Here is a 24,704-nt window from a genome sequence, read left to right as displayed (position 1 = left end):
GTAACCGGTTTCGGAGTGACCAGGTTGGGTCAGAGGACATCGGCATGACCTCAGATGTTCATAACTTTCTATTTCATGAAATTTGATACGTCGGATGATAGGGTTCATTGCATATTCCGATAGTGTCCCTCAGTGGTCACCGGTAACCGGTTCCGGAGTGAACAAGTTGGGTCAGAGGACATCGGCATGACCTCAGATGTTCATAACTTTCAATTTCATGAAGTTTGATACGTCGGATGATAGGGTTCATTGCATATTCCGATAGTGTCTCTCAGTGGCCACCGGTAACCGATTCCGGAGTCACCAGGGTGGGTCAGAAGACATCGGCATGACCTCAGATGATCATAACTTTCAATTTCATGAAGTTTGATATGCAACATGACAGATTTCTAGCGTGACTATTATTGGAACCGTTTAGGGTACCCCTGGAACCGGTTCCGGATTGGCCACAGTTGGCCAGAACCGATACCAAACAGTCAGGGGTTGTATGTGGTATCCTTCTGCAATGATTTGCAAAATAATCCGTTTCAAATGACTGGTCCATGTGACGGTTTTATGTCAATAACTGCAAAAATCAAGTTTTCCGGAAGTTCCGGGTTACCGGAACCGGTGGCTACTATGGACCAATTATTTTATCTGGGGCTTAAAATTCAGGTTATTATCTGTCGAATGCAACCGGAAGCAACCTTCTATGTGCAATCGTTTCGGAGATACAGTTCCTCAAAGTAGGGGCCTCAAAAAGGACTTTTTTTGGTTATAGCAGGTTCCCGGTGGCCACGGTGTCCAAAACTGGTTCTGCCGGTCGGATTCAGAAAGTAGACATCCTAGCCTTTCATTCGAGGTCAAGACATCCAAAATCGGTTACAATCTCGAATTTTGGCAGCCGAAAACAATTCTGGGTCCTATAGACCCGGAATACCATTCGTGTATGTAGAAAACGAAGACCATGGCCAGGTTAATTCGTTTCTACAAAGTTATTTGTCATATTTGGCACACAGTGTTACTCACACAAAGACGCATGCTCTATCGCGTATTCTCTCAACTAGCTTGTGCTCTTCTTATCGACCGTATACATTAGAGTAAGTGGTGATAGTTTTGACTATTTTTTTTTTGCTAAATTGTTTCAAACTCATTCCTATATTTGAGGTTTCTAATTTTTTGAAATTTGCGTATGCTTTTTAAGACAAATAAAGCTTAAATTACCCTAAGTTCCAACTCTCACACAACCACAAACAGCTGACCCAAAGTGAATCCAATAAGCAAAAATAAACTCATCGCGCTGTCAGCAAGAACCGGCCGGCTGGTTTGCGAACCCGCGTGAATGTCCGCAGTGCCGCCGCCAACGTTGGCCATAATTTGCATCGTGACCATACTATCAGCAGTGCTCGTTGCCGTTCTTATCAAGAATCGCTCCAGCGACGTCGCCATCGTCATTGACGAAAGGTGAGTAAGTCAAGCTTGGAGCAGCACTTTTTCCCCCTCTATATTTTATTCCTTTCTCTCTGCGGGTGAACTTTGAGACAGAACCACAACAAAAACAGAAATAACACGGATGGAAAAAAAAATCTATAAGAAAAAGTGAAACTACTTTGAATCATTAGGGTACATTTTGAAAACCATTCAAATTCAACAAAAGGAATTTGGATTTCATCAAGTCTTATTAAAACGCTAGCAATTTTAATATTTTAGCTGTTTTTCTGAACTCAAATTTCAACATTGAATGTTATTTAAAAATCTCCTTTACATAAAATGCTGCCACTTTTTTACAATGATAATTTACAGTACATAAATTTTGGCATGTTTAAAAAGCTGTACAATCCAAATATTACACAGTCCAACAAGATTTTGTCTCTGAGACGAGTATATGTGTTCCTAGTAGAATTTTGCCTGCTGAATCCGAATCCGGGCCCAGAATTGCTCCAAATGGTCCCAATTTTGAGATACACCCGTTTGAAATGTTAGTTTAGGCCAAAATTAGCTACTTTGTTGACTATTTTACAAAAGAACTATTGAATAAACAACTAAACCAATACATGTATCTTAAAGTTCACGTTTTCCCCTTTCTGAAACACCCCTGGTTTTTAAAATGTGATTGTTTCTACGCATATTTATAGCCATTTCAAAATTATATTTTCAGTTGGTTCTCATTCAAGTTTTTCCAACTTGCATGCCAGTCATGTTTTCAATTTCGTCAACACGTGTTTACAGATTTCTCTCTGTGCGGCATCCCCTTTTCTTGCAGCAAATCCAACAAAAAAAAGTCAACAATCTCAAGCAGCTGTCGCGTGAGCTTCTCTCCGGTTCTAGTGTCTCATCCTCAGACAGTAGTCAGAACGGTTGTAATATGCTGATCGCACGCACCGGAGGTCTTTCACGGGTGCTAACCTCTAGCTTTCTCTTACCTCCGACCAGGAGTTCCGTTCCGGTGACCCTGCAACAGAACGAGGTAACAGCCAGTATGTCCACGACGTCTGCCGATCAAGCCGAGGTCGGCCCGTACGAGCCCGGCCAGCACTCGATCGCGTACGTAACGACACCGGACGAAAACTCGGCCAAGGCACTCGCCCGGAAGCTGGTGGAGCGCAAGTTGGCGGCCTGCGTGAACATCATCCCCGGACTGACCTCGGTGTACGAGTGGGAGGGCAAGCTGAACGAGGACCACGAAACGCTGCTGATGATCAAGACGCGGACGAGCCGCGTAGACGAGCTGGCCAAGTTTGTGCGGGAGAACCACCCGTACAGTGTGGCCGAGGTCATCTCGGTGCCGATCGAAAACGGCAATCCACCCTATCTGGAGTGGCTGAGCCGGAGTGTGCCGGAGGGGAAGAAGACTTGAGGGGCGCAGTGAGTTTGGGCTTTGATACGATTGTTTTGGTTTATTAAAAGGTTTTATAAATAAACGTGTTTTTTTGGTTCGGTTTGGTATTATCGTAACCGGTAGTTTGCATTCAGGGAAATCGAGAGCCTTATCGAAAGAGTTTGATTGGAATACTGGGAAACGATAAGATTGACCTTCTCAATATCACCGGCAGAGAATAAATTGTTGGTTTTGTAGTGCGACGGAAGCTTGTTCGAATACTCTGCAGTAGTTCTAGTGCGATTCAAGTATTTTTTGTAATGCTTGATTACACAGCTCAACAACGTTTCAAATGACTAAAATAAATTAGTGATCAATACCCGAGCAAGATCCAATTTCGAGTATAAATGCAATAAAATCGTTTTAAGAAACCATGCACCTCCATGGATTCTTTGTAAGATAAGTAGATTTAATGGAAGCGCTTTGTTTTTCAAAATTATTCCACAACAATTATATAAAAACAACAGCTAGTGGGTTTAAGCCAGAATTGGACATACATTTTTGTTGTGATTGAAACATACGAAGAAAGTTAAATCTGAATATTTTAGGTTTACTTAAACAAATCAGAAAGTAGATTCAGTGATCCTCGAAGCGTTAATGTTGGTGCACGGAATCTTTGTTTTATTAGTTGAGACCATATTTTGACTAAATACCGTGTTAACCCATCAGAGACAGAGACACTCACATAATGAGCTCAACAATATGCTTAAGCGGATTTTTTCTTTGATTTGCGGTAATAGTTTCTAAGTTTCAATCTGTTTAGTTTTCACCTGTTTTTACCAATATTGTCGAATATTTTAACATGATTCTAATAGAGCCGTCATTTTAGAATTCATTAAATTCAATTTGTATCGCAATATTTGGTTCCATTTTTGCTATTTGACCCAAGAAGGTGGATATAACTGGAAAAGTTCAAGTTTTTTTTTTATTGTCAGGAGTTCAGGCTGACACTAAAATTAGCTGTTATAAATAATAACACAAAAACAATAACAGCTAGATTTGCTCGAAAAACAACTAATTCTGTTACCAATAATTATTACAAGAAAATCCGATAGCAGAGAAAAAAAAAAGTTCCCGATAGCACAATTTGGTATTGGTGAGATATGTTTTTGCAATGGTGTTTAAATAACGATTTTTTTTATTGTTTGTTAATTATTAGCTTGTTCTAAAAAAATAATATTTGTTTGGTTACAATTAAATATTACATATTTTCGAATGCTGAATAAAACCAGAAAACATTGGCAGACGGCTAACAAACTTCAACATTTGAAAAAAATGTAAAAATTAACAGAAGCCAGACAAACTATCCAAGTGATCAAATAACTATCCAAGTGAAAGTACCCTAAGTTCTAGCAATTTAAAAAAATAATTATTAATTTCGATATGAACACTTTGAAAGTTTTCGAACGAATTATTGATTTCCTTCAAAAATAATAACTAAAAAATGTACTCTGAATTTTGAATTTCATTTAAAGTTTTAGTATCATGACCACATATAATGGTCTTAAAATAATGTCCTTGATCAAATTTGTCAAAATTTTCCCATGGTTCTGGCCATATAAAGCTAAATGTAAAAAATTATATTTGAGTTATGGAAATTGGTCACAATTTTCCCATAGTTAAGGTTAAATTCAACAAGAAAAATAAAATGGTTACGATTGCTGATTATTTTATCCAAGTTCGAATATCCTATAAATAACCCGATCAATGATTGAATGATTTTCCATGGGCTTTAACCCTCTACAACCCAACCCCGCCTTTAGACGGGGTTCGATTTAAAAAATCGCCAAAAATCCATATTTCAACCAATTTTTGATCTTTCAAAAGCATTGGAAAGAAAAACTCTTAAAATTTTATAAAATTTATGGGTTGGAAGTTTTACTTGTTTTATGTGACTTTGCCAATGTTTTTAAAAGTGTATTTTTCTTTTAGGGTTCAACTTTGCCTGTGTCTTTTACTAACATTTCTATATTTTAAGTAAAAAGAAGTATGCAGCAATTTTTCTAGTGTCCCAGACAATTCCTCTACGCATTTTTTACAATTTAAATGATACTGATTCTATTTTACAGCAGAAAATATGAAAAACAAGAAAAAATCGAAAAAGTTACTGTAAAAACATGTTAAAATAAGATAGGCAAAATGTAATGATAGGAGGTGGTAGAATAGGCCAAATATTACAAAAATAAACATAAACTAAACAAGATAAATGCAAATTAAAATACTAAAAATGAAGCAAGAAAAACATAAAACAAGAGAAGTAAAGTTTTTCGTAGTACAAAAGTAGCTCAAAGTGACCTACTAAACATGGGAAAAATAAAAATTTTCAAAAAAAAATTGGGCAGGCGAGGGTTAATGATTTCAAAACAACTGGACAGATGTATAATGCATTTAAAATCTCATTTTTTTTATTCAAATGTTGACACCGTGGCCTGTGATTTCAATTTTCAACTTTTTTTTGCCCCCAGGGTCGAAGGACATAAACTTCAAAAAACATTTGCAACGGCCTAAATGCAAGACAAACATTTGAAGAGGACCCGATGTTGCGTTACGTAGTTTGTGAACGACTAGAGTTAAGCCTTTTGTTGACGTTCCCTCCGAACGTCATTCATTGAAGCGCGCGTTCTCGCTCTTTCTCGACGATTCATTCATTCCGTTTCCGAGTGCGCAGCAATAAAGACGTTGTTGAATAAACGCTGTTTTGTGAAGTTAAGCAGAAGTATTTTATTTGACACAGAAATAAAACATGGTGTCAGAAGCACTCGTGGTGTTCCGGCGTCATTGAAAATCGCGGAAGTGTAGTGAGAAAAACTCATCCCAAGCGACGAAAAGATCATTTGCAACAGTAATTTTGAACAGTTTTGCAGTGAAACGTGTTTTATCCTGTTGGCAGCCATATTTTTTTTCGCTCTCGCGTTGGGTTGAGTGTTTTCCGGAAGTGAAAAGTGCAGAAAAATAGATGCAGATCAGTTCGCCCAGTTTATGGGCAAGTTCCAAGAGATGATCGGTTCTCTGAAGGATAAGCAGGCGAGCGCGCCGGCAGCAGCAGCGGCACGTGGGCCTGCGGCGAATTCGCTGGCCGGAAATTCGGCGGCGGCGTCCATTCCTCTTCCGCCCCCGCTGGAGTTGGAGGGCGATATGGAGGAGAATTACAACTTCTTCGAAGGAAACTGGAAGACCTATGCAAGTGCGATTGGCATGGACGGTTGGCCCGATACGCAGAACAAGCAAAAAGCCAGCATTCTGCTTTCGGTGGTGGGAAAAGACGCTCTGAAAAATATTTTAACTTTGAGCTGACCGCGGCCGAGCGAGCCGATCCAGCATTAGTGTTGACGGCAATCAAAGCAAAAGTGGTTCGTGAACGGAACAAGTTTGTGGACTGGTTCGATTTTTCTCGCTCAGTCAAGAACCAACGGAGAGCATTGACAACTACCTGTGTCGACTCAAATCGCTCGCGAAAGTGTGCAAGTTCAATGCGTTGGAGGACGAAATGGTGAAATACAAGTTGGCCACCTCGATCCGTTGGATGAAGCTCAGGTCGAAGTTGATCACCACCAAGAACTTGACGGAAGCAAATGCTATGGACTTGTGTCGGGCCGAAGAGATCGCCGAGCGGCATCCGGTTACTGCGGGTCAGCCGAGCGCGGAAGTGAATGTAGTGAAGAAGAGCAAAATGAAGTGCAGTTCTGCGGTGCCAAGCATGACTTCACCAAGGGTGCGTGCCCTGCGCTTGGCAAGAAGTGCAACCGGTGCGGTGGAAAGAACCACTTTGAGAAAGTGTGCAAAGCTGACCGAAGAAAGAAGCTGAAGAAGAAGAAGTTCCGAGTGAAGAAAGTGCAAGAAGAAACCAGCTCGGAGAGTGAATCGACGGAAGACAGTGGTGACGAAGAAGAGGAGTCTACTGAGAGTGAAAGTGTGTCCATCGGAAAAATCGTCGACAAGTCCGGCAGCGGCGGAAATGTCTCGGCGGAACTGGAGTTGCTCCTGGACCAAAAGTGGCGGCTGGTACAGTGTGAGCTAGACACCGGCGCCAATACCAGCCTTGTGGGACGAAATTGGTTGGAAGAGATGACCGAAAGTAGCAACGTCAACCTACAACCGTCATCGTACCGGCTGCAAGGATTCGGCGGAAGCAGCATTCCGGTGGTTGGCCAGGTGAAAATTCCGTGTCGCAGAAAAGGCCGTAAGTACAACCTTGTTTTACAAGTCGTTGATGTCCCACACGGCCCGCTCCTCTCGGCAAACGTGTGCCGTCTCCTGGGTTTCGTCAAATTCTGCAACACGGTCAACTTTGTTGCGCCTAAAACCGACCAAGAACTCCTCAACATCTACCGTGTGAAAGCCCAGGACATTGTCCACCAGCATGAGGGCGTCTTCCAAGGTATTGGCAAGTTTGCTGGTGCTGTGTCGTTGGAAGTCCGCCCAGATGTACCACCGTGCATCCAACCTCCGCGACGGATTCCGATAGCGATGAGAGGTAAGCTGAAGGACGAGTTGAAAACTTGGAGCGGGAAGGCCTGATCGTGAAGGAGACTCAGCACACCGACTGGGTCAGCAACATCGTGCTGGTGAAGAGGAAGGAGCAGAAATCCGAATCCATCCGCATCTGCCTCGACCCGATTCCGTTGAACAAAGCGCTGAAACGACCCCATCTTCAATTTACCACAATTGATGAAATCCTGCCAGAGCTGGGGAAGGCGAAAGTTTTTTCAACGGCAGATGCTCGGAAAGGGTACTGGCACGTGGTATTGACGACGAAAGCAGCCGGTTGACGACATTCTGGACACCGTTTGGTCGCTACCGGTGGATCCGCTTACCCTTCGGAATCGCTCCAGCCCCAGACATCTTCCAGATGAAGCTCCAAGGTGCGATTCAAGGACTGCGTGGCGTCGAATGTATCGCCGATGATTTGCTGATCTACGGAACTGGTGACACGTTGCTGGAAGCGCTGGAGGACCACAATCGCTGCTTGGAGAGTTTGTTGGTTCGTCTCGAGGAATGCAACGTGAAACTCAACCTGGAGAAGCTGAAGCTGGTCGAGAAGTCGGTGAAATTCTATGGACACGTGCTTACCGACAAAGGAATACATCCAGACGAGAGCAAAATCGCGGCAATCAAGAACTTCCCACAACCCACGGACCGAAAGCAACTGCAAAGATTCATCGGAATGGTGAACTACCTCAGTCGTTTCATACCCAATCTAAGCGCCAATTTTACCGTTCTACGACGACTGATTTCGGAAAAGGAGCCTTGGATCTGGTCGGAGCGTGAGGAAGAGGAGTTCAAGCGTGTCAAGCAGTTGGTTGCGGACACGCGTACCCTGCAGTACTACAACGTGAATGAGCCGATCGTAGTCGAGTGTGACGCTAGCTCTTTCGGTTTGGGCGCAGCAATCTTCCAGAGTCGAGGAGTCATCGGATACGCATCTCGTACACTCACGGCAACCGAAAAGAACTATGCGCAAATCGAGAAGGAGCTGCTCGCTATTCTTTTCGCGTGTGTCCGGTTCGATCAGCTTATTGTTGGGAATCCGAAAACGACGGTCAAAACCGACCACAAGCCGCTAGTCACCGTGTTCAAGAAGCCGTTACTCTCAGCACCCCGCCGTCTTCAACACATGTTGCTGAATCTACAGCGCTACCGTCCGTCTATCGAGTTTGTGACCGGCAAAGAGAACGTGGTGGCAGATGCGATTTCCCGAGCGCCGTTTGATGAACGCCAAGCTGACGACAGATTCGACAAGCGAGACATCTACAAGGTCTTCCGGGAGGTCGAGGAGGTGAAGCTCTCCAGTTTCCTGAAAGTCAAAGATGAGCAGTTGAACGAGATTATGGAAGAATCGGCGGCCGACGCATCAATGCAACTTATTGTGAAGTACACCCTGGAGGGATGGCCGACATCCGTGGACAAGGTGCCGGACAGCGCTAAGATGTTCTTCAAGTACAGGAATGAACTCAGCACTCAGGATGGTATCGTGTACCGCAACGACAGGATTGTTGTCCCTCACTCGCTTCGACGGAAGTTGACGGAAAAGGTCCATGTCAGCCACAACGGGATAGAAGCAACCCTCAAGCTGGCACGAGCAAACCTATTCTGGCCTGGAATGAGTGCTCAAATCAAGGAAGCCGTCGCACAGTGCGGCATTTGTGCCAAATTCTGTCCGTCTCAGCAGCATCCACCGATGCAGAGTCATCCGATACCTGTGTACCCGTTCCAGCTCGTGTCCATGGACGTGTTCTTCGCGGACTACCAAGGGAAGAGTTGCAGATTTCTCGTTACCGTCGACCACTTCTCAGACTTCTTTGAGGTGGATGTGCTGAAGGATTTGACACCAAAGTCAACGATTGCTGTGTGCAAATCAAATTTCTCACGACACGGAAAACCGCAGCGAGTCGTAACGGATAACGGCACAAATTTTGTCAACCGTGAATGGCAGCAGTTCGCACGTGAGTGGAGCTTCGAGCACACGACATCCGCACCGCATCACCAACAAGCTAACGGGAAGGCGGAGGCAGCGGTCAAAATTGCGAAGCGGTTGATGAAGAAGGCGGATGAAGCTGGAAGTGACTTTTGGTATGCCTTACTACACTGGAGGAATGTACCGAACAAGGTGGGCACCAGCCCCGCTGCACGCCTGTTTTCTCGTAACACACGGTGCGGCGTTCCAACCTCTGCCAACAATCTGAAGCCAAAGTTGGTATCGGGAGTACCGGAAGCCATTGAAGAAAGGAGGCAGAAGGCGAAGCAGCATTACGACCGGAAAGCAAGAAAGTTGCCTCAGTTGGAAATAGGATCTCCGGTGCTCGTGCAGCTGAACTCGGAGACAAACAAACGTTGGACACCGGGTACTGTAAGCAGCAAGCTGAACGATCGGTCGTACGTCGTGGAGGCAAACGGTACGCAATATCGACGAGATTTGGTGAACTTGAAACCACGTAAAGAACCTCAAACGCCAGAAGCCATTCCTGTTCAAGCAACTGTTCCCAACGTCGAAATGCCACCAATCGAAAGATCCAACAGAGAGCCTTCGTTCAGATCAGCGCCTACCGAAGCTTTGCCGGATCAAGAACTGAGCAACAGTGTTCCAGATGTAGGAGTACCAGAAGCGACCACGAAGCCGAAAGCAGGTAGAACTCCAAGAGCAGCGAAAACCCCGAAACCATCGAGATCACCCAGCGTTCCAGCAGGAGGAGAGAAGTTCAGCCGAACCAAGAGAGATGTAAAACTACCAGCCCGTTTCAAAGATTTCTATCTTGAGTAGCTTTATTTTTTTTTATATAAAACAGAGAGGATGTTGCGTTACGTAGTTTGTGAACGACTAGAGTTAAGCCTTTTGTTGACGTTCCCTCCGAACGTCATTCATTGAAGCGCGCGTTCTCGCTCTTTCTCGACGATTCATTCATTCCGTTTCCGAGTGCGCAGCAATAAAGACGTTGTTGAATAAACGCTGTTTTGTGAAGTTAAGCAGAAGTATTTTATTTGACACAGAAATAAAACACCCGAAATAAAGCTGTTCTTTTTTTTCAAATTAGTCGGTTTGACAGTTCTGCAAGTGATATTCAACTCAAACCTCTCATTTGGAACGTCTTTTCAATACCCATCTAAATACATTTGTGATACATTATGTTTTGAAGCAGAATAGTAAATTTATTCTGTTTTTGAATTGAGGACGTAAAAAATCGAATGAAATAAGAAAAAAAAACTATAAATTCTCGTATGTCTGGTAGGTTAAGCTTGCACAGCAACCAAGGAAATTGTTGTCTTCTTATTAGAAAATTGTCAAACTTACGGACCCAATCCTGCAAGAATCTGATTGCAAAAATTGTCAAACATTGTTGTAAATAACTACGAAGACAATTTAGGGAATGAATAAAAAATTTAGGGAATGAATAATAGTAGTTTATGCAACAAGTTGCAAAAAGATGATTTTTTCAGCACGAGTCGTACATTTATCCAACGAGGTTTACCGAGTTGGATAAATACGAAGAGTGCTGAAAAAATCAAGTTTTGCAACGAGTTCCATACAACATTTTTTGAAATTCCGAAAAACACCTATTGAGTGAAATTTTAAGTTAAATTTTCATGTATTTTGTCAATAAATCGTTTAAATCAAAAAAATGTTGAAAAAAGTTACTTTTCGAAACAAGTGCTGAAAAGTTTAACTGATATGTACCGTTAAGCACTCGCTCCTAACTCCATCCAATTTGCTGCTTTTCACTATTTAAACAACTAATTTTGCAAAACTTTTGACAGAAACTTGCTTGCTTATTGAGCTATTTATCACTCGAGTTCAGTTGAAAACGCTTTAATTAGCTTTAATTGAATGTCAAAGTTCTGACCTGCCAACATTAGAGGCACGCTGGAATGAGATGCTGTTTCCCTACTTAGTGATATAATTATGAGAAAATAAAGATTTCGAAGCAAATCAAAACAAATTGAACTATGCGATCCACATTTATTTGTGTCCCTATAAAGTCAGAAAAAGTTGCAAATTACAAAATATAAGCTTTTTATTAAGAGGAAAAAAATACTTTAGATTAAAAGTCACATCTATTCGCTCGTTAGTTCCGGCTCACCCCGCTTCGTTTAGCGGAGCCGAGCCAATAAAAATGGCCACCAATAAGCACGACAGAACACTCCTCCATCTACTTGTTCTTTTTCTTCTCGCTGAAGTGCTTCTGCTGTTCGGTGTCGTCGTCATCCTCGACCAACTCGACGGCACACTGCCGCGGGAACCAGCCCCGTATCCGGCGGTGTGGCGTCTTGCTACTGGGCGCTTCTTCTTCCTTTTCCTTTTCGGGCTCATCCACTTCCGGCTGATCAGACTTTTTCTTGTGCTGCTTGTGCTTCTTCTGTGCCTTCTGAACCGTTCCGTTACGCTCGGGTTCTTCCGTTTCCTCGAGGACCTTTTCACCAAACAGCCAGTGTCTAAAAAGAAACAGAAAGATTAGTTGGGGAAATTCAAAATGGCAACCAGCGCTGCTTACTTTCGCCATCTTGTAACGCGGACCACATCGCCAACGTCTAGCTTGATGCGGGGCTCGTCCGTCAGCGGTGGACTCAGGCAGACACGGCAGCCCTGGGACCACAGGGGAACCCAGCTGCCGGAAACGGACCGGTTGATGGAGTACGTTCGCGTCCGGGCTCGCTTCTCCGACTTTTGCTTCAGCTGCTCGCGCTGTTTTGGGAACGGTATAGGATTGTGGAGTAGTTCAACCATTTTTTAATGGACGAAGTGATTTATTAACACTTTTTCTACTCCCTTTGTAAACCATTGAAAATCGTTGCAAGACCTTTTCCGGAAAAAAGACCTGGCAATAAATTTATATGGTTTGACGTTTGCGGAGGGACCAAAAAGTGGGGTTATGACACTGTTTGCGTACAACAAGACATAAATTTGCTCATATTCACTGTAAACCAAATTGGTGACATTTCGAGCAAAACCGGAAACAACTGTTTCTGAAATGTCAGTTTTAAATGGCCAGTGTCAGCATCTTGACACAGAAATTCGAAGTCAAAGATGTCACAAGAATTGTGGAAATAAAACTGACAAACGTCAACGCCATCATGCAGACTAGGCGCTGTCACGAAAACTTACCGTCAAAGTAAACTGATCGCACCCTTCGGCAATGGCCCACTCGACGCCATTACCGATGGGAGAACACGTCAAGCTTGCCACCTGCATGATGTTCTTCCACTTGCCCAGATCGTACGGATACCGGAAGGTCTCCTCCGTTCCCTCTCGCCGATGTTTGGCCTTCTCCACGATCCAGTCCTCGATTCCGGTTCGGTTGTTCACGATGGCACGAACTTGGAAGAACAGTAGCATACCGACGGCGATGATCACTCCAATGGCCAATCCGATGTTGAACACGCCCAGAATCAAGCTCCACAGTCCCAAATGGACGGTTGCCTTGGAGTACTGGCCGTAGTACACGTACCAATCCCGGTGCAGTCCGGCGTACAGCGATCCAAACAGAATGACCGTTGCGTGCAGACATCCGGCCACGGCGAACGCCAGGAAGCTGGTGAAGTACGCATGGTTGCCCCATCCGACGCAGTGGTTAATCCAAGGACAATGATGATCCATTTTGATCACGCACCTGTCGCACTTCCGGCAGTGGTGCGACCGGGGTGCTTTGAAACCCTCACAGCTAGAGCAAAACTGCAGGAACTGTTCGTCTTTTGGGTTCTTGGGCCGCCAGCGCAGCGGCAGGAACTTGGGACCGATCAGCGAGGCCATCACAAAGTTGAAGCCCGTGCTGGCCGACAGTATCAGGAAGATGGTCTGGTTGACGAAGCCCCCGAGGGACCGGTTCGGGGGCCACCACATGGCGTTCATGTAGAGTGTCATGAACGTGATGGATTTGATGATGGCTGGAAGGAATGAAAATTCGGTCATTTAATTGGGTCTTGTTAAGGTGTTAGATGATGTCTTTCACTTTTAGGGCAATGACTGTCAATGATGGTTCAGAATTCAGGGTCCACAAATATTAAATTGAAATGAAAAAAATAATCACTATATGTAAAATGCTTCTACAAACAACACAAAGAAAACCCCTTTTTGATTGATACATTTTGAATCAAGATTTGAATGTTTTTCTAAAACAAACATGGCCGCCAAATGGCCGATCGGAAATGATGCCTTCCAGAGCCTTAATGTAGCCCCACTGAAAACAGTATGGCGAAAGTGGATTTTAGCTCTAAATGAGTATCTTCTTGTCAGAGTGTAGTGTAAACAAAGTGCTGTCAAATGCATTCTATCGCTGTGACAAAAACGCAAATTCAGTTAGCTTGACCAGGCTTGCCACACGTACAGATATTTTTGGCACAGACCAAACACTCAATCAAGTATAACCTTAAAGAAAAACATTTTTATCAAAAACTAAACAAGTAAAAAGATGCAAAAAATGTTTATCTTTTTAGTGCAGTTTACAAAAACTACTCAAGTGTATTTTAACTGTAAAAATAATTAGTTTGAGTGTTTGGCCTGTGCAAAAATATCTGTACATGTCGCAACGCTGAGCTTGACATTGAGCGAAAAATTAGTTTGAATCGAGCGCTTATCAACTTTTCGTAAGAGGAAATGCAGAATCACGAAGAAAACAAAGGGTAAATGAAAGCTCCATCCATCACATAACCTCCCCATGTAATCAACTATTTCCTGGAACCATCAATCATGATGTCAACTTTCAAATGAGTGTATTTAGTCCACCATGTGACCCAATTTCCCATCATCCAGTGCGCGCTCACCCACGAATAAAATCATGGAATTTAACACGAAAAACACCAGGGGGGCGACATCTGTATCTCAACACAGGCAATTGCAGCGCAGCCATCATCAATTATCAATTTCGGCTCCACAGCCGTCAACTTCGGCACCGAAACAAAAGACCTGTCATTAACGACACCAACACAAAGCCAATTTGGGAACCAAAACAAACGTGATTTGATTTCGCTCGAGGAAGGTTAAGTGTGATTATTTCTGCTAATGAAATAGTGTTTTAACAGTTTTAACTGATTTTTCTTTGAACTTTTCAATGTCTCACAAAAAGGCTGGCGGCGAAGCAAGCTGCGATGGAAAATGTACGTTGTGTTTGATTATTGCAACCATAGAAATGGTGCATTTATTTCCTGGTGTCTTATTCGGAATGTTCGTTTTTTTTTCTAGAGCTGCAAATTGAAGACGACCCGGAAAAGTTGCTACGCAGTTACTAAGAACGGAAAGCTCACGAAGTGGACAACAAACAGGAGGAACTTTCACCGGGATCTCTCGTGCGCCGGATTGAGCTGGCCAAAGTCACACACTAGGGCAATGTGCGTTAACCACGTCGATGGTACAAGAAACGTCCACTTCGGACGAAGACGACCTGGATCGAACCGGGAACTTTGAGAAGCGCCGCCCAATCAAACCGTTTTCCGCATGACGGGTTCATTCCGCTTCGAATCCGCTTCGAAAATTGTTTCGAAATTTTCTAAACGGAATCTCCGGTTGGACTCCGTTTAGATTCCGTTTGAGCAATTTTGGCACACTAGCGACACCTACTGGTGTACGGCCGAACCTTCGTGACACTTCGCTGCATTTCGCCGAAGCGGTTTTGTTGTCATTTTTTGCGTAAAACAGCCAACACTTTTTCAGTCAAACGTCAAACAAGATCAAACACGTGCGATTTGTTTTCGAAGATTTTTTCTGCTGTGGCCAATTTCCGGCCAATAGAATCGGTATGTCCTCGGGATTTGTGTTTTTTCTGGAGATGCACATTCGGTGCTCTCGTCAATTGCCAAGGGAGACAGCACCGGACGATTGTGTCGGGAAATAATCGAGTTCCGGTTTCCGTTGGTCAGGTATGTTTTTTGTTGCTTTTTTATCATCAAAACTAACTTTGAAATTATTTTAATATAGGTGGACAATCGCGAGGTGTTCCTTGATTTCACCGTTGACAAACGGCCAAGCTCGATGCGACCGCTGAGGGTTGTGTGTACTGGAACCAGCCAGGCAGTAAGACCAGAACCTGCGGAAAATCTTTGGTCATCAACGCCTACTTAGTCCAGCTGCGCAGTGTGTGAGCAGAAGGTTGGACCCGAGGATGGACATGTCCTGCGTACTGAGGGCAACACGATGCTGGCGCTCTAGCTGGTGGGACAGGTGGTTATTCTATGTGGTATGTCGTAAACAGCAAGTTCTAACGAGGGTCGTTTCTTGTGTGTCTCCTTTGCAGAAAAGTTCGCCGCTTCAACAATAACACCCGGAGTGACGCCGTCATGTCTAAATCGCCGAACCTGCTGGACGGCAAACTGCCGGTGCTCGTACTAAACGCGCTCGCCGGTTCCGGTGCCAGCAGTGACGCAACTTATCCGTTCGAAAGCTTGGCGCATGATTCAGCGGAGAGAGAACACTCGGTGTGAATCCTCCCAAACCCTTTGTCGCGCCGAACCCTCCGATAGCGACCACCAGCACCACCTCCTCCTCCGCCGGCCTACCAGGATAGCGGTTTCGGTGGTGAAGAGTGGACCTCCTTCGCAGTCGATGACCAGCTCGTTGCTGGGGAACCTGCTGTAGAACGACAAGTGCCCTTCGAACAGCTATCAGCAAATTACTCTCAGCAGCACCCGCATTAAATGAAAGTAAGGAGCAGCAACAACAACCCGGCACGATGGCGCCCGCCGACCTGTCTTAAAAGCCTCGGCTAGTTACCTAATTTCGGCAAGATCCAGATAGGCTCCTACCGACGGCACCGCTAGTGCCGGTAGGCCACAATTATTCGTGAGTTTACGACGGGCGCAGCTTCAAATGACCTCAACCATCCACCGGCCTATCTGGAATCGGCTCTTCGGATTACGCGGACGCCCAGCAGCAAGAAGCAGCAGCGGTTGACCGCGGATATGGCACGGCGATTGTCACCAGCATCACACTAAAGCCTATGTAATTTTGCGAAAATAAAGATCATTTAAAAGGTTTGGGGCAGGGATTGGTTTTTTATGAATAATTAATAAACATAATCTCAATGTTTAAAAAATGTCCTATCTGTTTTTTTTTCTGGTTGAATTTCAATTCAACCAAAACATAAAAGAAACCCACTGCATAAAAACAAGAAGAAGAAGAAGCTGTCAAAACTAACCCGTCCATTCCGTTTCGATTCCGTTTGAATTCCGCTTGAACCGATTTGGGGCGAAAACTCAAACGGAACCGGTTGTTGCGTTTGAAACGGAATGCGGTTTAGAATCTAAAACGAACACTGTTTAGAATTCGAATCGAACTTTTTTCGCTCAAGCGGAATTCTAAACGGAATTCAAACGGAACGCTTTGAGTGGGCGCCAGCGACAGCAAACCATCGGCATCGACAAGCATCGGCCAAAGTGCATAACTAATAAAATCTCATCCGGCATGATTCGGAGTTGCTTGAAAAGCAACGTTTTTTAAGTTAATTAATGACAGTAAAATAAGAAAACTAAGCATTTAATAGCTGGGTGTTTAATAACAAAGTTACAACGAAAATAAAACAGAACTTAATGTCTTTCGAAGCTGATCAGCTTGGTCAGTTGGGGTCGGTTGCTGGGCTTGAATTTGATCATTGCAGGGACGTAGCTGCCGATCCGTGTGTGCAAATATTCGGTAACGACAACGAGCACTGCATGGTCCCGGCAACTCTGATGTTCGGATAAATCATCGAAAGTCGAAGCTAGTAGAGTCGACTGCGACACCATTTCTTTGTACAACTCTTCGATATCAGCGTTGTGTTTGTGATTTGTCAACTCCTGGAAGAAAAGTTGTTTAAAGTTAGTTATTCGAACTTAGTTAGTTAGCTTCGAACAAATTCGATCACGCTTAAAGTTGACCGCTGATAGGACGTTTGGATGACAGTTTTCGGCCGCGAGGATAGCTTCAAACCACTGAGCTTGGCGAATTTCGTCAACAGGGAACCAATGTTGCGTGATTCCTACGGGAATTTGGTGAAAATCCGTGGTACAGAACGGTACGATGCACTTCATTGTAGCTAAAACGACCGAACAATCAATCTAAACAACGAGTCGAAAAAGCAAGGAAGATTTGTTTTTGTTTTCGAGCGCAACGTGTCTGCGTATGTGTGCGTGTGTGTGTTAACACAGTGTGCGTTGTCAAATCAATCTCTGCCTCCAAGATGGCCGCCGGTTAGCATCCCCCTGAAAAACACCAACACAATTCGTGCCTCGCCCTCATTATGTTCCGTGCGCCACAATGATGCTTGCACAGCCGTTAATAACTCCACGTGTCACCACGTGGCACCATCGTCGTGGTAGACAGAGCCGTCACAACAGGACACACCTAGACCACGCAGCGGTCCCTCAGCACGGGAGCAGAATCAATTAATTAGCATAAAACGGTCGGTGGAGTGTGTATACACAATGTTCTCGACATGCAATCATTTCGCTTCGTTTTCAACCTGGTCTCAAGAGTGTGGAAATTGGTAGAAACAATTACGGGAAAGAAAGGGTTATAAAATTGCGAGGATTACAAACCACCAAGAGGAAATGAGTTTTCTTTTACGGTCACAGCCTTTTCAAGTACCAGAGAAGGAAATGTTAGTGCGGACACAGACAACAGACGTTTTGGCTGGATCACCACCTTGTGTAAAAACATGCAACGGTTTTATCGAGAATGGCAAGCCGTTTGTAGCGCTGTCGTCACAGAGGAGATTTGACAACTTTCCCGCGCTGCTATCGAGTGTAAACAACAACATTGAAAAGCACGTGGTTGGGCGTATAGAGCTTTATGACGTTTCGCGTACACACACTAGCGCACCATTTGATATTGCTGGCCGGACAAAATTTAACCTCAATCTTTTTCGTGTACGTACACGCAATACTTGCGCACGTAGATAACTCTATTCTCATTCTCATCAAAAGTTGCATGCCTCTTTTAGTCGAGAAAATTGATGTGTAGATCAAAAATAGTTTTGGAATGTAGAAAGTATTTATTCTCAGCATCGCTTCGGATAACTTTAAGTTAATTTCAGAGCAAAAAAAAAATAGTTTATTAAAAATAACTAGCATCATCGAATCAAGTTGGTGAGAATAAGAATACGGCTCCTGCAAAAACTGTGGTGCACTGCAGTTTACATTCAGGCTTATTCTTGCAAGTGGCCATAGACTACGAGATGGCGTTAGTGAATCACCCGCCATGTTTTTACACACGATTTTCAAATTATTTTGTTCTAGCTGCTACGTCTGTTGTCTGTGGTGCGGAGAAGTATTACCTGATGATTTATGGCATTCAGGCTGTTCAAGGTGCTTGTAATGCGACTTTCATTGAAATGTTAAAATTCACCAATGCAGGGTTTTCCTTCGTCGAAAAATAATGACTTAATTTGTGTTGCCCAGTTTTTAAATCACCCTGAAATCCTATAAAATACCTATAGATAAAACGATGGATTAAATCCATTTTAATACCAAAAGCCTTACTGGATCCACCTGTCGATGTTTGGTGCCTTCCTCATATTTATATTGTACTTATATTCATAATCCAGCTACAAAAAAGTGGGTAATAAACAATTATGAGCTCATAATTTTTGATAGGGGTGTCAGATCCTTTTTAAATTTGCCTCAGTGATTGATGTCTTGTTGCTTCCTATTCTACTGAAGGATGAAAAAAAGGCTTTCAATAAAAGCCATGAACATAGATTTTCTAAATATTATCCGCGCACCACCAAACCGAAGTGCGCCTCTCTTCTGTTGCGCCGTACAAAAAAAGGTCCGAAGGTTTTGATTTAAGAGCCGGATCATAATCAAACTTTTCAATTTTCAACATGAAAATGTGGGACACGAAACTGCACCGAATCGAGAAATTAAAAGTGAGAGTGTGTGCGTGCAACATGGAGTTAAACTTTTTGAAAAGCCTTGGTAAGCTTCACAGCAACTGCACAGAAAGTTTAACTCCATGTTGCGATTTGACAGCTCGATAGAAAAATTCCAAACAAAATTCGTTCAGTCTAGTGGTGGGCAAAACCGCTCATTTCTGTGAGCCGCTCATTTTCGTTCGCTCATTTAAATGAGCGGCTCTTTTGAACGGCTCATCCGCTCATTTCGCTCAAAGTCAGAAAATAGACTGGAATGAACTGAAGCATCTGCTCAAGATATTTAGATTTTTTTTCAAACGACCAATGGAGTGTCCATGAGTGTCACACTTCGTATGATTTTTGTTGATTGATATTTCAAAAATATATGTTTTCATCGCACTTATTCAGAACAGATTGGAGATCGTCCATAAAACATAGAAAATCGTCGATTTGCTTTATCATTTTTTTGGAAAGCATTTCAAATATAAACATTGATCTCTGAAATCAACAAATATTGAAAACTTTTTTTCATAGAGAGGTAAACAAACTTGAGTTTTCTTCAGAAGTGTATTTTCAACCAAATTATTGCTTTCAATTGTTAAAAGTAACGAAAGTAAGCTGAATTATCGTTTTGATAATTATTTTCCCATATTTTGTGAAACAAAAGATTTAATTTGTTGTTCAGTAACAGGCATATTTGAGGTAGCGTTTTGCTGCACTTGATAAAATAGTCTGCAGTTTTTTGTTTAATAAGAACAACTTTTATTCATGACAGCAAATGAATGATCAAAACATTCGTCAAAAAAGAAGATCTGAAAAATGCCTTAAGAAAACTATTGATCAATTACCACAAAAGAGTACCAAGTTTGTGTGATGTGCTGTGGTAAATTACATTTAAAATCATAAACGGTTCAATACATGGATTAAAACCGCAAACTAGCATACGAACTATGTTCGAATGCGTGTAACAACTTTTGAGAAATCTATCGATATTTTCATAATGAGATCATGCAACATCTGGCGACAATCAGCTGATTCAAAATCACAGGCGCCCCGACAGGCTAGCAACAAGCATAAAGTGCGCCATGATGTTGGAAGTTGGAACATGAGGCGACCGGTGAGAACCTAGTTTCCCCTCTTTTCTACACAGCACCGTCACCACCAGCGCGTGGAAGAACGAACCGAACCAGAGCGAATGAGCGAGAGCGAAATAACGAAAGAGTGAGCGAAAACGACGCCGTTCGACGACGTCGACGACGGCGCGAGCGACGCTAATCAAGCGCTCCGTTCGTTCTTTCCGTTCATTCGCTCTCGCTCATTCGCTCTCGTTCGGTTCGTTCTTCGACTCGCTCTTTGATTTGACGGTTCTTTGAAAAGAACCGGTTCACAAAATGAACCGCCGCTCATTTTTTCTGAGCGGTCGCTCATTCGTTCTTTAGCTTGAGCCGGTTCATAAGAACGGTTCGCTCAAAAAAGCCCATCTCTAGTTCAGTCTAAGCCAGTGTTTTAAATGAGTGATAGAAAAACCTATCATTTGATGATATCTGCACCAAAACAACAAAGAGTGCAGCGACCGTCACTATAGCTTGTGGGTTCTCTTTGTTTACATCGTGATTGCCAGCAAGAGCATTCACTTTCTATCACTCCATCTCTTTTCCGCTTTTACGAACACTCGCCGAAGATCCTAACGTTTTCTCCGAAAACGCGTTGGTGGCTACACTTTGTTGCAGGTGGGATGGTTGTGATTGAGAGAATGAGATAGAAAAAGAGAAGGCCACACGGGAGACTGGCAATTCTAGGTGCTGAGAATCTCGCGACGGAAAGAAGGGCAGTGAAAGTTGGGAGATGAGATTTTGAGCATGATAATTGTAGTCGCTGAGAACTGAAAGTTTGGCAACACGGTGTGTTTTTCTGGGCAACTTTAAAAAGAAAAATAGTCATCGCTTCTTTCAAATGTATCTCAAAAGAAATTTTCTCAGCTTTCCACTGCCGTTCTACGCATAATTGTCCCATGTTCAAAAAAGTGCAACTGAGAAAAACGCTTTTGAAATTGTTCGACCGATTTTTGTGTTTCTACGCATAATTGTCCCGTGGGTTCCTATCCGTCCTATGTGTCCCTAATCGCCCCAGTTAATAGTTTATCACTCTTAAATACGATCCTCTTGCTATACAATAGATAAACAAGGCATAATGCTTCGTTAAACTGATCATTCTATGAGAGAAAATACATGGTGGGACAATTATGCGTAGAAGTGTAACGATGGGACAAACAGACTTGGTATTGTATTTGATGAGTTTCCGAACAAAGTACTAGATTTTATCTGTTTTTCTAAAAGTAACGACAAACTAAACATAAAAATGTCAAAAAGTCAAAATCGTCCAAAATGACATGGGACAATTATGCGTAGAACGGCAGTCCAGTGCGTCAAAGAGCGAAATGTTTCATCGAGAAATTTCAGATATATCTATTTTTTTTAGATTTTTGTTTTGAATTCCTTCATAATTAATTGGAAACTTTTCTGATCTTTTATGTTCAGGAAACTTGTCGAATAATGTGTTGTATGTATCAGTTACTCGCCAAAATGTGCAAAATACGACAAGAAAGAACTTTGTAGAAGGTTGCAAATCGCCAAACATTCAAAAAAAATTAATCTTGACTCAGTTTTGGAATATGTGTGATTTATAAGGAAGTTAAAATAATAAAACCGTATTTAAACATAATTTTAACAAGAAAATAAAAAAAATACACATGTTTTACGCACAAATATCACCAGTATGGTCTAATTTGGCTGATGCAATCGACAGTTTAGCAGGGTTTATATTGTTTAGGGTATTATTGGATTTTTATGAAAAAATATTTTTTTTTTAACCAAACATTAACAGGTGCATGCATACAAAACATGTTTTAAAATCGAAATTTAACTGCAAATAACTTCAGGAATAATATTCTTCATGAGTACGAGCTGATTTTTTTTTTGTTTTTGTGAATAAATAATAAAGAATCAGCAATGTTATAGCAGTCTTATGAATCTCATCTTTTTTTGAAAAAGGTGTTTCAAATACCTTGATTGTTGTTCAAATAGTTTGGAGTAGATGTTTTTGTGCAATTGTTTTGTTAAAATATTGATTTTTTTTATTAAACTTTAAAGAAGGCTTGTGACGGTGTTTTGAACATATTGAATTGAAAACACACGTATTTAAGTGATACTTTTGAATGCATTTTCAACAGTAAAACATTCAAAAAAAACTTTATCTTGTTTTTATTGTCATTAAAAATATGACTTATGAGCAAGCAACAGTAATTTTGAGTCCATTTTCGATTTTAAAACATGTTTTGTATCCATACACTTGGTAATTGCTTGCTTAAGGAATCATGATATTTATTCATTAAAATTTTGATGAGTAAATGACACATAAAACACATAATTTGACAAGTTTCCTTAACATTATTAAAAAGTTTCCAATTAACAATGACAGAATTAAAAAAATGAAAATAGATATCTCTAGTTCATATTTTTGGTTAAAATTTGTAAGTTCCAAAAATATTCAGTATTTATCTTGTTTTAATGATTATTAGCCCAAAATTCACTATAAAACATTTATGCAACTATCTCCTAACAACATATATCGATATCCTTACTTACTTATTGCGGTCAGTGGTCCCCAGTGAAAAAATCTCCAAAAAACTGTCAAAATTCCGCTCGTCATTGTGCTGCTGCCGTCCCTTCACGGTTGAATGAGTCACATAAGAAATAAGGGAGAATTAGGTAACATAAATTGCACGCGTTTATTGAAGTTATAAGGTGTGTGAGAGTAACATTTTTTATCTAATCTCTAAACGCATTATCGAAACTTCAAAGACGCAATGTTTGTTTAGGAGCCGAAAGTGACTCCCGTTTTTTACCTGATGATGTTTCGAAGCAACTTTCCCCAACACAAGTCACACGACCCGTTCGCGAATCGAAATCAAGTTGCCAAGACGTGCGGAAACACTTTCTTGTAGGCGCCCCGAGCCGCCTACTTCGATTCCCTGAAGGAGTTTTCTGCACGAGAACGCCGCCTACTCTGAAAGGTTGGCTCGCGGAGTCACGCAACAAACACTACGAACTGATGTTGGGGAGGGACACGGCCGGGATAGTTGGAGTGACGAGATCAAAACAAGCGACTTGACTGCGCGACTCGTTGACATCGTTGACGGCAAACGTCTACACGGTTACTGAAAATCGCACTTTTGGGAGTTCAGAAATCGCACTTTTGACAGTTCGCTTAAACGAACTCAAAAAAGTGTGATTTCGCGAACTCGAAAAATGGTAAAAATCGCCAAAAAACGAGTTCAGTTATGCAAACTCCCAAAAGTGCGATTTTGGACTTAGCGAAATTTTTGCAAACTTTTTGAAACCTTTCATCATTCCATTTTGACATTTCTGTTAAGTTTGCTGGTAGAGATAGATCGCGGAATGGAACAGGTAAGTGAATTCCGTTCGAAAGTGGATTATTTCGTCGGCAGAGGTGGCCAAGTTCAGTCGGTTCCCCGGATGACTGGTTTAGATTCCGGATTACAGATTTATTCAAAGAATCCATCCCCTGGAAGACGGATTTGTTGACAGTGTTTGTAAGAGAATCCGTCCACCGGTGGACGGAATTCCTGCCAAAGAAGGCAAGAGGAACTGGTCCACCGGTGGATGGATTTCTGGGCAATGTTTTGCAGGAGAAATCCGTCCACCGGAGGACGGAATTCCGGCCAAAGTTAGCAAGAGGAACTGGTCCACCGGTGAACGGATTTCTGGGCAATTTTTTGCAGGAGAAATTCGTCCACCGGTGGACGGAATTCCTGCCAAAGTTGGCAAGAGGAACTGGTCCACCGGTGGACGGATTTCTGGGCAATGTTTTGCAGGAGAAATTCGTCCACCGGTGGACGGAATTCCGGCCAAAGTTAGCAAGAGGAGCTGCAGATGTTAGGCGAAGAAGGACTTCCGGAATATGTGCTTACCCGGTCGACGAAGTACTGTCCAAGGCCAACAAGCTGTGCACGGGATTCGTCGGCAACGACTGCTCAGCGCCAAACAGGACAAAAATAAACACCGTAAGAAAACATCCACAAGCTCTTCGACACGGCGTCCTTTCGTATTATTTTTATCACCATTTGCGATGGATCCTCGTTCCTACCAAGTACGCGTTCTGGACTCGACCACCCTCAAACTGGTAAAACTTATTCTTGATTAAGCTTATCTGTAATTAATCTTCGTTTTTTTAGGCCAACTCGGACATTCCCGGAATCCCGGAAAAAAACATCTGGACGCTATCGACTGACGGGAATCCTCGATCCGGATCATCTGCTAGATGCGATCACGGAAAAGACGGCCTCGACGCATTGTCTTACCGTGGAGCGCTGTGGCCAGAGGAGAACGTCGCGTGCAACAAGTTCAACTCGAAGATCATCCAGGGTGAGATCTGAAGCTGGTGGGAAGTCAGACGAGTGCGCACCGGTTCCACAAGGTCGTGTGGAGTCCGCTGGATTTTGGTACGGCCACGAACCC

The 24,704-nt window shown here is 42.8% G+C and overlaps 2 protein-coding genes across 4 annotated transcripts; one reads left to right on the top strand and one right to left on the bottom strand.

The window, feature by feature from the left end:
- The first annotated feature begins 1,241 nt into the window (after window positions 1-1,241).
- LOC6048960 (protein CutA homolog) lies at window positions 1,242-2,934 on the top strand. Of its 3 annotated transcripts, none has more exons than XM_038249120.1 (2): window positions 1,242-1,443; window positions 2,209-2,934. In XM_038249120.1, the coding sequence occupies exons 1-2, from the start codon at window positions 1,322-1,324 to the stop codon at window positions 2,834-2,836; spliced, it is 750 nt and encodes a 249-aa protein (XP_038105048.1). In that variant the 5' UTR covers window positions 1,242-1,321; the 3' UTR covers window positions 2,837-2,934. The 3 variants fall into 3 exon arrangements, with proteins under 3 accessions (XP_038105048.1, XP_001865796.1, XP_038105049.1); XM_001865761.2 differs by having other exon boundaries at window positions 1,246-1,443; window positions 2,413-2,934; XM_038249121.1 differs by having other exon boundaries at window positions 1,304-1,443; window positions 2,243-2,934.
- An 8,361-nt stretch (window positions 2,935-11,295) lies between these two features.
- LOC6048959 (palmitoyltransferase ZDHHC6) lies at window positions 11,296-23,362 on the bottom strand. Its single transcript, XM_038266896.1, has 5 exons — window positions 23,072-23,362; window positions 22,812-22,891; window positions 12,453-13,231; window positions 11,842-12,032; window positions 11,296-11,782 (listed from the first exon to the last, which is right to left on the bottom strand). The coding sequence occupies exons 2-5, from the start codon at window positions 22,873-22,875 to the stop codon at window positions 11,500-11,502; spliced, it is 1,317 nt and encodes a 438-aa protein (XP_038122824.1). The 5' UTR covers window positions 22,876-22,891; window positions 23,072-23,362; the 3' UTR covers window positions 11,296-11,499.
- Window positions 23,363-24,704: the final 1,342 nt, after the last annotated feature.

Source organism: Culex quinquefasciatus, chromosome 1, assembly GCF_015732765.1.
Source record: "Culex quinquefasciatus strain JHB chromosome 1, VPISU_Cqui_1.0_pri_paternal, whole genome shotgun sequence".
NCBI classification, from domain to species: domain Eukaryota; kingdom Metazoa; phylum Arthropoda; class Insecta; order Diptera; family Culicidae; genus Culex; species Culex quinquefasciatus.
Note: the sequence above shows the minus strand (reverse complement) of the source record. Positions and strands in the feature narration are given on the sequence as shown.